The following is a 14,467-nucleotide window of genomic DNA, read 5'->3' on the forward strand; positions in this document are numbered from 1 at the left end:
ATTTATATATACTGTATGTAATAATCTCTTGCGTATCTATACTACCCATATGTTTTCCTCTGTAAATGCATTTTTTTCCAAATCCCATCTCTAATGTTCAATGACATTATTGTTTTATTAAAAACAAGTTGTTCCAACACAAATACAAACCTTTTGTTCTTTACTATGGATATAGATGTTAGTATAAGCTAGTATACAGCTATAAAGCTTTCAACTAAGTGTCAACAACCTACCAAGAGAATTGCTTGGAACAAGCGGTCTCTCAGCACCTTGCAACCAAGGATCTCTGTAATCTTGATTTGCAATGCCTATGGTGAAAGCTATCTTTTAAATATTTAACTTAGCCGGTGAATATATAATAGCTGACGTCTCCGGCGGCTCGACAGAAAAACACAAAAACTCGCGAGCGATCGCTATGAAGGTTGCGGGTGTGCCCACCAGCGCCAACTATCGGCCAGATACCGCATATACATGTAAACAGCTCCAGTTCTTCTCTGTCGGTCTGATCGACAAGTTGATTCCATTACTCGCTGTTAACCTGGAGTTTTTCAACAGTCTTGGTGAAGTACTTCTTTTTGGTTTGAGCTTTCGCAGTGCAGGTGTTTTATCTTCAACTTAAACTCTTGAACTCTTTTTTGGATAGATTTAATTGTTGATGACTTTGGATTGTTTTTTGGACTTTCTTTGACTTTTCAAAATGGCTGACCCTTCTCCAATTCCTAAATTTCGTAAATGTAATGCTAGGGATTGTAATAAACGTCTTCCAAAGGCCTCTCTCGACCCACATACTGTGTGTTCTAATTGTCGGGGTAAAACCTGTCAATTAGGAGATCGGTGTGATGAGTGCGTGGTCCTTTCGGAATTCGACTGGCTAGAGTTTGATAAGTATTCTCGTAAACTAGAGAGAGATAGGGTGAGGAGAAGTTCCTCTAGATCGTTAGAATTTTCCTCCTCCCATGCCCTTGAACCTAATCCTTCCCCAGTAGTAGTTGTGCCTGAACCCTCTACTAGCACTCATGAACCATCAATGCGGGATATGTTACGTGCCATTCAAGCTTTGGGCGAGAGAGTTGAGTCGTTAGCTACGGACCGTAATCAACTCATGGCAGATGTAAAAGAGTTAAAGTGTCAGAGTGCCACATTAGAAAATCGTGGGGAGGAAGTGATTAGTGCGCAAAGTGTTATCAGTGTTGCGACCGAGGGTTCGTCTGTTCGTGCCTGTCGTTCGCCTAGTCCGAGACCTCTTGCAAGCTCCCATGCCCCAGGGAGAAGTAATGTCGTAGGACTTATGGGTTCGAGAGGCTTTAACCAACGAACAGACGTTCCCTCTATGGTTTCAGGCGTGTCTCGTCAAGACCGCCCCTACCATAAGACGAGCGAGACGGTTTTCTCCTCGTCATCCGAAGGCTTATCGCGTAAGAAACCGTGGAGCAAGGTTTCGAGACCCTTAAAGCGAAGGTCAGTCCCTTCAGGACAGGTCCAGCGTCCTGGTTGTAGCCATTGGGACAGCTCTAACCCTGTGCAGTCATCGGAAGACTGCTCGCCGCCTAAACAGAAGCGTAACACAGGCTCCGAGAGTCTTAGTGTAGGCAATGTTTTGCCGTCACAGACGTTACCCTCGTCTCTTACCGTACCCATTCCCGTTGATCCTAAATGGGTTGTACTGCAAGACATGCAGAATAAGCTTGCCTCTCTTATGGAGGACTTTTCTGCTGAGCAGGTTCACGATGATCCTCGCCGCTTAGCTGATCGAGATCCTGGCCGTCAGCCGCCCAAACGAGCCTTTGCTCGTCCTGTTGACGTTGACGTTACAAAGTCACGTCAGTCACGTTTTGTAGAGCCTCACTCGATGCAGTCCCGTGTTGACTTTCAGCCGCTTGTGGACGTTCAGCCGCTTGTGGACGTTCAGCCGCTTGTGGACGTTCAGCCGCTGCCGCATGCTCGTGTTGACGTTCAGGACGTTCGCCAACCAGCGAAGTTGACTTGTTTTGACGTTGAGCGTCAAGCACCGCAGTCAAGAGTTGTTTTGACTGCTCAGTCTAGGCAGTCAAGGCAGTCTCGAGTTGACGTCGAGCGTCCTCCCGCTCCTGTTGTTGTTGCTAGTCAGTCTGTTAAGCAGTTACATGACGTAGCGTCCTGGACTGCTACTGATGCTCCGGTGCGTGTGGACTCTGCTTGTCAAGCATTGCCTCCAAGGCAGGTCTCTCCCTTGCTTGAGACTCATCAGTTGTCGGACGAAGCTCCTTCAGATGAGGACGTTGCTGATCCTCATCCTGATGATAATCCTTCAGATGTAGATGAACCTAAGGCTGTTCCTCCTTCGATGGATTTTAAGAAGATCATGATGATTTTCAAGGATCTTTTTCCAGATCACTTTGTTGCTGTTGCTCCTCGTTCGCCTCCGTCTGAGTTTGCTCTAGGCTTAGCTGCTACCAAGCCAGCCTTTACTAAGCTAGTGCTTTCTCGCTCTTCTAAGAGGGCTTTACGTCTTCTAGGCGACTGGTTGTATACCAGGAGGAGTTTGGGGAAGACGGCCTTTGCCTTCCCACCTTCTAAGCTTGCTTCTAGATCGAGCGTCTGGTATGACACGGGAGAAGTTCTCGGCTTGGGAGTCCCTGCCTCTGCCCAGGGTGACTTCTCAAGCCTCGTAGACTCTCCCCGTCGCCTGGCCATGAGACGCTCGAAGATTTGTTGGTCCTCCTCGGACCTTGACCATCTACTTAAAGGCGTATACAGGGCCTTTGAAGTGTTTAACTTTCTTGACTGGTCATTAGGAGCATTAAGTAAGAAGATCTCGTCTGCCGACCAAGATGTTTCCTTACTTATCATGTCCTGTATGGACAAAGCCATCCGCGATGGCTCCAATGAGCTCGCCTCCCCCTTTACGTCGGGAGTCTTAAAGAAGAGAGAAACCCTTTGCTCTTTCCTTTCGGCAGGAGTTACTCCCTGTCAGAGATCGGAACTGCTCTTTGCTCCCTTATCAGCGGCTTTGTTTCCACAACAGCTGGTTAAGGATATAGCTGCTTCGCTTGTGCAGAAGGACACACATGACCTGATGGCGTCCTCTGCTCGCAAAGGGGCTCCTTCTTCATCCTTTGCTGTGAGACCCAGGATCGAGACTCCTGCGTCTAGATTTATCCCGCCCTTTCGTGGCAGAGCTCCCAGCAGGGGAGGCTCTCGTGCCGAGGGAAAGAGAGGTAAGAAGAGAGGAGCCAAGTCCTCCCGTGGCAGAGTCTGACTGCCCACAGCCTCAGACAGCGGTAGGTGCCAGATTGAAGAGCTTCTGGCAGGCCTGGGAGAAGAGGGGCGCAGACCAAGAGTCTGTTCTGTTGCTCAAAGAGGGGTACAAAATACCGTTTGTACGCAAACCTCCTCTAGTAACAACTCCCATAGACCTCTCTCCCAGGTACCGAGAGGAGTCAAAGAGACAAGCCCTAAATCAAGAAGTGTCTCTGTTGCTAGAGAAGGGAGCGGTGGTGAAAGTCTCGGACCTTCAATCACCGGGGTTTTACAACCGTCTCTTCCTAGTCCCAAAGCATACAGGAGGTTGGAGGCCGGTGCTAGACGTCAGTGCGCTCAACGTTTTTGTTACAAAAACAAAATTCACGATGGAGACCACGAAGTCCGTCTTAGCAGCGGTCAGAGAGGGAGACTGGATGGTCTCTCTCGACCTACGAGATGCGTACTTCCACATTCCTATACACCCGGATTCCCAACCGTTTCTGAGGTTTGTTTACAGGAATGTGGTGTACCAGTTTCGAGCCCTGTGCTTTGGCCTCATTCCTGCTCCTCTCGTGTTTACGAGGCTCATGAGGAATGTGGCAAAATTCCTCCATCTATCGGGAATCCGAGCCTCCCTGTACTTGGACGACTGGCTTCTCAGAGCATCGTCCAGTCATCGCTGTCTGCAGGATCTACATTGGACGTTGGGTCTGGCCAAGGAGTTGGGACTTTTGGTCAACTTAGAAAAGTCCCAACTGATCCCATCCCAGACTATTCTATATTTGGGGATGGAGATTCGCAGTCCAGTTTTTCGGGCTTTTCCGTCTGCCACCAGAATAGAACAAGCCCTGCTCAAAGTCCAACTAATGCTGAAAAGAGAACGTTGTTCAGTCAGGAGTTGGATGAGTCTCGTAGGTACTCTATCATCCCTGGAGCAGTTTGTCTCGCTAGGGAGACTACACCTTCGGCCTCTCCAGTTCCATCTAGCCTCTCACTGGAACAAGGGCAAGACTTTAGAGACGGTATCAATCCCAGTCTCCGAACCAGTAAAGGCATGCCTGAACTGGTGGGACAGCAACATCAGTCTGAGAGAGGGACTATCCCTAGCAGTCAAGAACCCAAACCACGTGTTGTTCTCAGACGCGTCGGATTTGGGTTGGGGTGCGACCCTGGACGGTCGGGAATGCTCAGGTCTGTGGACCTCAAGTCAGAAGAGCATGCACATCAACGGCAAGGAGCTATTAGCAGTCCACTTGGCCTTGATGAAATTCGAAAGCATTCTTCGAAACAAAGTGGTAGAGGTCAACTCAGACAACACCACAGCTTTGGCGTACATCTCCAAGCAAGGAGGCACACACTCCCACACGCTGTACGTGATCGCAAGGGACCTTCTCATATGGTCAAGAAATCGAGGCATCTCCCTGTTGACGAGATTCATCCAGGGGGACTTGAACGTCTTGGCAGACTGTCTCAGTCGGAGGGGTCAGGTGATACCCACGGAATGGACCCTCCACAAGGACGTGTGCAAGAGTCTTTGGGCGACTTGGGGTCAACCCACCATAGACCTCTTTGCCACCTCGTTGACCAAAAGGTTACCGATCTATTGCTCACCAGTCCCAGATCCAGAGGCGATCCACATAGACGCGTTTCTACTGGATTGGTCTCATCTGGACTTATATGCATTCCCACCATTCAAGATAGTCAACAAGGTACTGCAGAAGTTCGCCTCTCACGAAGGGACAAGGTTGACGTTGGTTGCTCCCCTCTGGCCCACGAGAGAGTGGTTCACCGAGGTACTTCAATGGCTGGTAGACATTCCAAGAAGTCTTCCTCTAAGGGTAGATCTCTTACGTCAGCCCCACGTAAAGAATGTTCATCAAAGCCTCCCCGCGCTTCGTCTTGACTGCCTTCAGACTATCGAAAGACTCTCAAGAGCTCGAGGCTTTTCGAAGGAGGCAGCCAGTGCGATTGCGAGAGCTAGGAGAGCTTCTACCATCAGAGTATACCAGTCGAAGTGGGAAGTCTTTCGAGACTGGTGCAAGTCAGCATCTGTGTCCTCTTCCAGTACCTCTGTAGCCCAAATCGCAGATTTTCTTTTACATCTGAGAAATGTTCGCTCCCTCTCAGCTCCCACTATTAAGGGCTACAGGAGCATGTTGGCTTCGGTCTTTCGACATAAAGGCTTAGATCTTTCCAACAATAAAGATCTCCAAGATCTCCTTAAGTCTTTCGAGACCTCTAAGGAACGTCGTATGGCAACTCCTGGATGGAGCTTAGACGTGGTCCTAAGGTTCCTCATGTCAGACAGGTTTGAGCCATTACATTCAGCCTCCCTGAAGGATCTCACCCTCAAGACGCTTTTCCTAGTGTGCTTGGCTTCGGCTAAAAGGGTCAGTGAAATTCATGCCTTCAGTAAGAACATCGGCTTTTCTACAGAGAAAGCCACATGTTCACTTCAACTTGGTTTCCTGGCCAAAAATGAACTGCCTTCTCGTCCTTGGCCTAAGTCTTTTGATATACCTTGCCTGTCAGAGATCGTAGGCAACGAACTTGAAAGAGTGCTGTATCCAGTTAGAGCTCTTAAGTTCTACTTAGCTCGTACTAAGTCCTTACGAGGTGGATCTGAGGCCTTATGGTGCTCAGTTAAGAAACCATCTTTACCTATGTCAAAGAATGCTTTGTCATATTTTATCAGATTTTTAATCCGAAAGGCTCATTCTCACTTGAATGAAAAAGACCGATGCTTGCTTAAAGTTAAGACGCACAAAGTAAGAGCTATAGCAACTTCCGTGGCCTTTAAGCAAAATAGATCTCTGCAAAGTATTATGGACGCGACCTTTTGGAGAAGCAAGTCGGTATTCGCGTCATTTTACTTAAAAGATGTCCAGACGCTTTATGAGGACTGCTACACACTAGGTCCATTCGTTGCAGCGAGTGCAGTAGTGGGTGAGGGTTCTACCACTACATTCCCTTAATTCCAATATCCTTTTAATCTGTCTCTTGAAATGTTTTTAATCTTGTTATTGGGTTGTACGGAAGGCTAAGAAGCCTTTCGCATCCTGGTTGATTTGGCGGGTGGTCAAATGTCATTTCTTGAGAGCGCCCAGATTAGGGGTTTGATGAGGTCCTGTTGTATGGGTTGCAGCCCTTGATACTTCAGCTCCTGGGAGTCTTTCAGCATCCTAAGAGGATGGCTGGGCTTCGTGAGGAAGACAGACTAACAAGGCAGAGTAATCGTCTAAGTCAACTTCCTTACCAGGTACCTATATATATTTGGGTTTTGTTATGATATAACTGTCAAAAACTCTAAGCATATACGCTGTAAACTTTATTAATTCTGGTCTCTACCCACCACCATGGGTGTGAATCAGCTATTATATATTCACCGGCTAAGTTAAATATTTAAAAATGATATTTTGATTATAAAATAAATTTTTTAATATACCTACCCGGTGAATATATAAATTAAAGGCCCCCCTTCCTCCCCGATAGAGACCCAGCGGGATGAGAAGAACTGGAGCTGTTTACATGTATATGCGGTATCTGGCCGATAGTTGGCGCTGGTGGGCACACCCGCAACCTTCATAGCGATCGCTCGCGAGTTTTTGTGTTTTTCTGTCGAGCCGCCGGAGACGTCAGCTATTATATATTCACCGGGTAAGTATATTCAAAAATTTATTTTATAATCAAAATATCATGTTTCACCGAAGCTTTTGGCTTGAAACACTGTCAATGTCGTACGATCCTAGTCTCATGATGTGATTAGGATCGCAGCACGATTCAGACTCACAGCGAATTTGGATCACACGGCTGTTTCTAGTCTTGCCCTTCTGAGCTTGCTCTACCTATAGGCAGATCATGATCCTATATGGGTTAGAGATTCTGTCATGTTATGCATTCTCAGTGTTCATTTGAATGATTGCAGAGCATCACAACACTCAAGGTGGTTGTTTGGGTCTCCTGAGCACTTGGTCTCCCTTGAATGCTCTTTGAGTTCGTGAAGCAGTTAGGAATATAGAATACAGTAAATGGTTTATTTATCACTTGTGCACAGGCATCACTCGAACGGAAGAGCTGAAGGATATGTTTTATTATCGAGAGACCTGTGTGACTGGGATAACTAATTTCATGCTTGTGTATGCTATCTGGTGTTCACATTTTAAAAGTGAGAGCCCTTGAGACTCCGAATCTGTGCCGCAGGGTAAGAGTTAAAGTTTTTAGAGGATTTGATGTTTTCTTACTAATTTCTCTCTCATGTAAGATAACAAAAAAAAATTCTGGGTTAGCCTATACAGGTTATGAAATTTTTCGTTCTGATGGCTTTACTCGAGGGTTCAGAATTCAGTTGTGTGAAGGAAATAGAAATTGCTTTAGAAACTCCAAATTGCACTAGTACAGTGGTAAAGTGTTTTCCTAACATTAATCATGGCATGAAATTGATCCTGCATCAAGATCATGTTCCTTTTTTCGTATCTGTTTCTTCACTCGCATTCAGTTTCTTGAAACCTATATGCACAGTGTCTTCCTTTGGATGAACTGTCATTTGTACATTAAAGTTATCTGCCTCTTCCATTGGAAGAAATAGGGTTAACCAGCCCTTCATTGAGGACAAAGAAAGTACACCTTTCCGCCTTGTGGAAGTTGTCTATTCATATGAGTAGCTTCAGGCAATTCTTGCAGACTCAGGGAACTCAGGCTCTCTGAATGGGACATAACCCTTGCCTTCAAAGCAAATACTCGTACCCTGTATGAGCCTTTGAGGAGGTCATCAGACAGAGATCTAACACTCAAGATTGTCTTCTTGCTAGCCTTAGCATCGGTGGAGAGAGTAGGCAAGTTGCGCACTATCAATCTTATCTAGTCAACCATGCTGGGGGTTGGAAGGAGGTCTCTTTCAGTTTTGTGTTGGAGATCCTGGACAAAACTCAGAATCTGTCAGCACATGACCCCAGGTTCAAGACCCTCCATTCCCTCTCCACGTTAAATCGGGTGGTGATCGATAGGACATGCTTTTTTGTCCAATGAAGTCTCTGTGGTGCTACTGCACCTCTTGGTAAGGGTAGAAGAGAGACTTTAGCTATGGTAAGCAGCTCTTCTAGGAGAAGGACACTCCAAAATCAAACCATTGTTCTCTAGTATTGGGTAGTGCTATAGCATCTGTACCATGGTCTTCCACTGTGTTGGTTTAGAGTTCTCTTGCTTGAGGGTACACTCGGGCACACTATTTTATCTAATTTTTCTTCCTCTTGTTTTGTTAAAGTTTTTATAGTTTATATAGGAAATATTTATTTTAATGTTATATTTTATTTTTTCTTGTTTCCTTTCCTCACTGGGCTATTTCCCCTGTCGGGGCCCCTGGGCTTATAGCATTCTGCTTTTCCAACTAGGGTTGTAGTTTAGCAATTGATAATAATAATGATAATATTTGAATAAGATCCAACACCTCAAACTTTAGTGTTAAAGAGCAATTAGCACTGGCTGGACCAAGAAAAGAAACGCTATGTCTTTCTGGCATTGTGAGACAATCCGTAGAGCATACACCTTGACTGCAGAGAGAGTTGAGGTACCAGCTAAGACCAGATCTCGCAAAGTCAATTATATAGGCCCCACACTAGCTTTCAGGAGAAACCTGTCAGTGGGCCAAGTGCTGAAGGCTGGAATGGAAATGTGTCAGGCCACTTTCAAGGCATTATATTTGCAGGAGTATACTCACAAGTCCCTTGACACCTTTGTGCTTGGTACTGTAGTGGGCACTCAAGTAGTTATGTAACCAGCCCAGCTCCCACATTGGATAGGAAATATCTCGTCTATGGTAATATGTAGATGTAAGTGTGGAATGAATGATAGAATGACTGGCTCTTCTTTCATTTTTTCTGTCCCCCTCTCAAGGACCTGATGCTGATAAGTTACACTTTGTAGCTTCAGTCTTTATCTTTGAAGAAGTATATCTCCTGTCCTTCTTAAACAAGGCGAAGGATCATGGAATATAAACCAACTCATTGTTTATCAAACAGATGATTTATTCCAAAATAATATCCCCTTTGGGGGAAGGGTTCCTTCATTTGACAGAGTACTGTACAGGCCAAGTCATATTAGTCTTTTCTTCCCAATGAAAGACAGTTGAGAGTTTGCTGAAGTCACTACTTTTGCTCCGTATGGGACCAAGCAATTACATACTTCCAGTGAGTAAAATGAATTATCCACTTTGGTAATATGGGAGACTCAACCCACCAAATAGTGAGTCTCCCCATTAAAGGATGGCGGTTTGTATGTCGTGTTAAAACAAATCACTAATTTTTAAAGTAATTGGGGTTTTTCCTTTAATCCAACTTTCCTCCTGGGCCGAAAGGTCAAAGTTGAAGCTTTCAGACTTGTGAGCAGGACGTGGCTTCTCGCTTGAACCCTCCACCAGTTATTCAACTACTTGTTGAACAGTTCTAGCGACTTTCTCCTGCTTATGCTGAAGCTATCTCCCTATTGAAGGGCCCAACTTGTATAGCTAGGAAAAATACAAATTACTTTAAAAAATTTTGATTTTTTAAGCGCATTTAAATTGTTCTTCAATCCTGGTTCTTCTACAGTATCATGAAGGTAGAAGCGAGGGTAGTGGTAGGGGTAGGGGGAAGGTAGTCGCAGTAGCGGGCAGTAGTCGGATGTAGAACGGCACCTCGTAGTATCGGGGGATATTGAGGAAGGAGAGGACTAATTGGTAAGGGACCTCTGGTAGTGGTTCAAACACGCCCCAATTACTATACCGACACACTATTAGAGTGAGCGAGCTGGGTTTATTCCTGGCATTCCATGCAACCTTTTTCTCTGGTATATTTAGCAGTATTTATACCTTAGAAATGGTGCTGTAAGGAGCATTTTACTGGGCGACACAGGTCCCTCGCCCAGAAATAGATTTTTCCTTCGTCAAAATCCCTTTTCTAAGCCTTGTTTTCCTGTAACTGAATTCTTTCTGAGCATCTCTGGCTCATAACTTGAATTTTCTTGAAATAGGGAAGGTCATATCCCAATGAAATTTAATTTAGCTGAACTACTCCCTGACATTTTCTGGGATATTACAAACAAGAATGACCAATCCAACAGCTCAGAATTTGTTTCATCTTTGCAAGTAAAACCTAGAAATATAGTTTTGTATTTCCTTGTAATAAGAAGGCATGTAAGATTTGCCACCTACCTCTTAGATACAAAAACCCATGACTTCAAATTTATTTGCTATGCTTGCTGAATATGCTACTGTTACTACAAATCCCATTTCTGAAGAGGACTAAAATATTTAGTTACCTAAACCTCTTACAGCCAGGGGTCAAAATTTCTTTCTCGGTTACACAAGAATCACCAAAGTTCTTCTTCCTCCATAAGTAGGAAAGTTAAACCAAAGTGTATCTGGCAAAAAATTCAAACTCAGTAATATTTTTAATTCAATTCCAATATTTTTCGATGAAAAGGCAAAGGTTTGGAAGCCAGAGTAAAACAATTCAAGGTCCTGAATTATGAATGAAATCCAGGAACTGTTGTTATTGGAGACCATGGTAGATTATTTTTCCAATCAATTCTGGATTGTATTGGACCTTGTCAGTGGAGGTACTGCTATCATTGTACGCAAGTCCTTTCACCATTCTAACATGAATTTGTGAGCTATAGACGTTAATGTAATTTTAGACAAGAAATTGGCCATTTTCTCCCTCAACCTTCCTCCCAAGTGTGGCTTATGAGAAGATATTAAAAATTAATTATTCTACTTATTACTAGACTGTTTCATAATTGCTCATTGTACTACAGTATGGTGATGTATTGAATTCTGGAGGTAAAATAGTATAAAATGTTCTATGTAATAAAGGGATTTTGACGAAGGAAAAATCTATTTCTGGGCGAGGAACCTGTGTCGCCCAGTGAAATGCTCCTCTAGCACCATTTCTTAGGCATAGTTATTGCTGAATATACCAGAGAAAAAGAGATGCATGGAATGCCAGGAATAAACCTAGCTCGCTCACTCATTGAGTGTCGGTATAGAAAACTGGGGCGTGATTGAACCACGACCATAGATCCCTCACCAATTAGACATCTCCTTCCGATGATTGCATATTGATGGGTGATATACCCTTCATAATCCATAGGATAAATGGCTATCTGAAGTTTGTGCTCTTATAGCATCCAATTAGATTTTGTATGGTCAGTTGATAGCTATTTGAATGGAAGGGACCATTTTCCAATTTACTTGGAACATGTTAGAATCCACTCCAACTGAATATCCTGAATGGAAGGTTGATGATGAGGCACATTGAAGCAAGTTCATTTAAGTTATCATAGATTTTAATCTTTCAAATCATATTGATGCCTATGAATTTTTTTTGGGGGGGCTCGAGCCATGTCGTCCTGATGGAAGTTCCTTCTGGCAACTTCTACAGTGTAACATTTCTGCGATTGATATTACAAGAGAATTGTTATCAGGTATCACAGGGTTCCAACCCCCGGAAACGACTATCTGAATAGATTTTTCCTACGTCAAAATCCCTTTAATAAATTAACCTTAAACAGCACTCCTGTTGCTATACCAAAAGCTAAATGGAAATCTCACAGACCTACAGTTCTATATTGCAACAAAGTTTATTAGAAAATTTTACGTGAGATAGATGAATTGTAGTTTTTCCTAATGTAGTATAATGGAAATATAAATATGTCCTTGCCGAGTAGTGAAATTGTCTTAAAGAAATAAAACGAGTGATTGGTATACTGCAGTATAATAAAATCAGTTCTTCAAGAGTAAGTGAGATCTGGCTGTAAAAATTAAAACACCATCATTAGAGATCCTTGTTAAGTTGATGAGAAACTAGACCTAGAGATTTCAAGTAATCTCAAAAAAGGATTCTCCTGAATTTCAAAAGACATCTTGATTGTTCAGTTGTAGGTTATAGGCTCATTTTTCCTTATCTAATTTTGTTACTTATCAAAATGACAATCTCTCAAAATATCTGATTATGAGGGGGTTACTTATTGCATTAAATTAAATTTCATTCCATAATAATTATATGTTCACTCATTAATAGTTGTATTTCAGGTTTTTCAGAGCTTTGATATATATTTTTTATATCTTAAATTGTCTCTTTACAGGGCTATTTATCATGATTGGCAATCTAAGTATGAGAATTTAGCAGATATGGTTGTTCCCCGTTCTTCACGTTTAATCTTCGAGGATCAGGATCATGGCTTGTATACCGTGACACTCTTTTCAAAAGTGGTGGACGAGTACAAACTTCATGCTCGTGAGAACAAGTAAGACTGGGCTTTGCTATGTGTAATTGAATAGGCTAAATGTTGTGGACTTGTTTTTGTTTGATAGAAATAATGGAATTTTAACAATAAAATTTCTTATTTCTATACTCACCTGTTGTTCATATTGCTCCAGAAGCTCTGTGTAATCGAGATTTGCCCATAAACTTTTAGAAAATGTTAAAATACAGAAGAATAGAAACCATTAATAGTAATTATCCCCCATTTTAGTGTTCTCAAATCCTGGACACTTCAGGAATGTAATTCTTGATGTCCTGTGTAAGAAAGAGCCTCTCTCAATGTGTTTACAAATTAAGTGTGAACATTCAAGTTTTATCCAACATTCAACTGATCTTTTCCCCTAGTTTCTTTGTATACTTTTTCACATTAATCACAAGACTAGCTGTTAGCTTTATCCTCTTCTCTTTTTATCATCTAGTGCATAAATAGACTAAAACAAGTTTTTAATCACTAACTAGGTCGATTTTGTACACCACTTAGTGATTCTTCTTTTAGTTCACGGGGAAATTATAGTAATGTATTTAAAGTACATTCCCTTTTATGTTTAGGGGGGAAACCTTTTCCTTTAGTTAGATTTTTTTTTTCATATCCTGCAATGCTTTTGTTGTTGATGCAAGGAAGTGATACTGTACAAAACCAATTTAAGATAACTGGGGTGAGTCAATTCCTAGCTTTTAGTTATACAGTACAGGCAACAAATATATCCACATTCTATTTGCCAAATCATAGGCTTCAACCTTTGGTATACAGTTTACAGTATGAGACATCTGTAAAGGTAGTCTCCTTTGACTTTCCTGTCACAAGTTGTATTTATTTCTATGAACCTCCCTCGATGCTCATACTTTGCTGCTTTTCTCCTGAAGCTTGGCTTATATCAATCTTTGCCTAAAGACTAAAAATTTCATGTTTTCTTTCCTTTCAATAGGCTTAGACCTTTATTGTGGTATTGAGATAATCTAGCGGTTAATGGCATTAGCCCCGGTGTTAGTACGTTGTATGTGTTTCGGTTTTCCATTCTTCTTGTTGACTTATGCATGATAAGTTGGCGCTGCACCAATTTATCTTCCTGCAGATTGTGAAGAATTTATAACTTTTATTTAGGTTATTAGTGGTTAGTTATCGGATATCTTCTGGATTTTTTAGTTATTACTTTGCAGATTCTTCAAGGTAGTTATATCTGGGGCATCATTATCCTTTATGTCTTGTAGCAGCAAGAGTGATGTATTTAAGATAATTGTTGTGAGGAATGCAAAAGCCTTTCTATTCCTCTTATGGAAAATTATATTTAAATAGTTGCTGAGGAGATTGAAAGATCCAAACATTAAATAAAACTAACTTTTAATTTGGGGAAAAATCCATAGAAGAGTAAGCTGATGATAGTGCCCCTCCAGCCTTTAACCCTTTTACCCCCAATGATATTTGGAACTTTCCAACCCTTAACCCCCAGGTGTTTTTTTTTTTTCAAGCACTTTTTGCATTATATTTTATTAAATTGCTCTAACAGCCTTAATTTTGGTCATAGAGAGGTCAGGTTGGTCTTATTATTTTTCAAATGCCTGAAGTTTGTCATAAAGTTATCAAAAATATGCAAAAAAAATGTAAAAAAATTTTTTGCAAGGACGTACTGGTACGTCCATGGGGGTAAAGGGATGAGTTTTGTGAAACGTACCAGTACGTCCATTGGGGGTATAAGGGTTAACAAGCTTTCAAACTTTGATAGTAATGAGCTTCATAAGATCTTATCATCTTTGGCTTGTTTTGGTCAATCTAAGAAGCCAGTGAGTCTTTGGACAAAGGCAGAAAATCTAGCCTAACTTGCCCAGTGTTAGACCATAGCACAACTCCTCAAGTTTTGCCTAGTGGTTCTCGGGAAGGCGAAGAGAGGGTAATACCAAGGAAGGCATCAACTCTGATGAGGTATCTAATCATTAAGGAAACTTATTTCTAG

General features: G+C 42.4%; 1 protein-coding gene across 1 annotated transcript in view; it reads left to right on the top strand.

Annotated features, from left to right (window-relative positions):
• Nucleotides 1–14,467, top strand: part of Vha44 (V-type proton ATPase subunit Vha44) — a 50,909-nt gene that overhangs the window by 24,262 nt on the left and 12,180 nt on the right. Inside the window, exon 6 of the mRNA XM_068347949.1 lies at nucleotides 12,340–12,501. Within this exon, the coding sequence (XP_068204050.1) occupies nucleotides 12,340–12,501 (162 nt within the window). The remainder of the gene's footprint in view (nucleotides 1–12,339; nucleotides 12,502–14,467) is intronic.

Source organism: Palaemon carinicauda, chromosome 24, assembly GCF_036898095.1.
Source record: "Palaemon carinicauda isolate YSFRI2023 chromosome 24, ASM3689809v2, whole genome shotgun sequence".
In the NCBI taxonomy this organism is placed as follows: domain Eukaryota; kingdom Metazoa; phylum Arthropoda; class Malacostraca; order Decapoda; family Palaemonidae; genus Palaemon; species Palaemon carinicauda.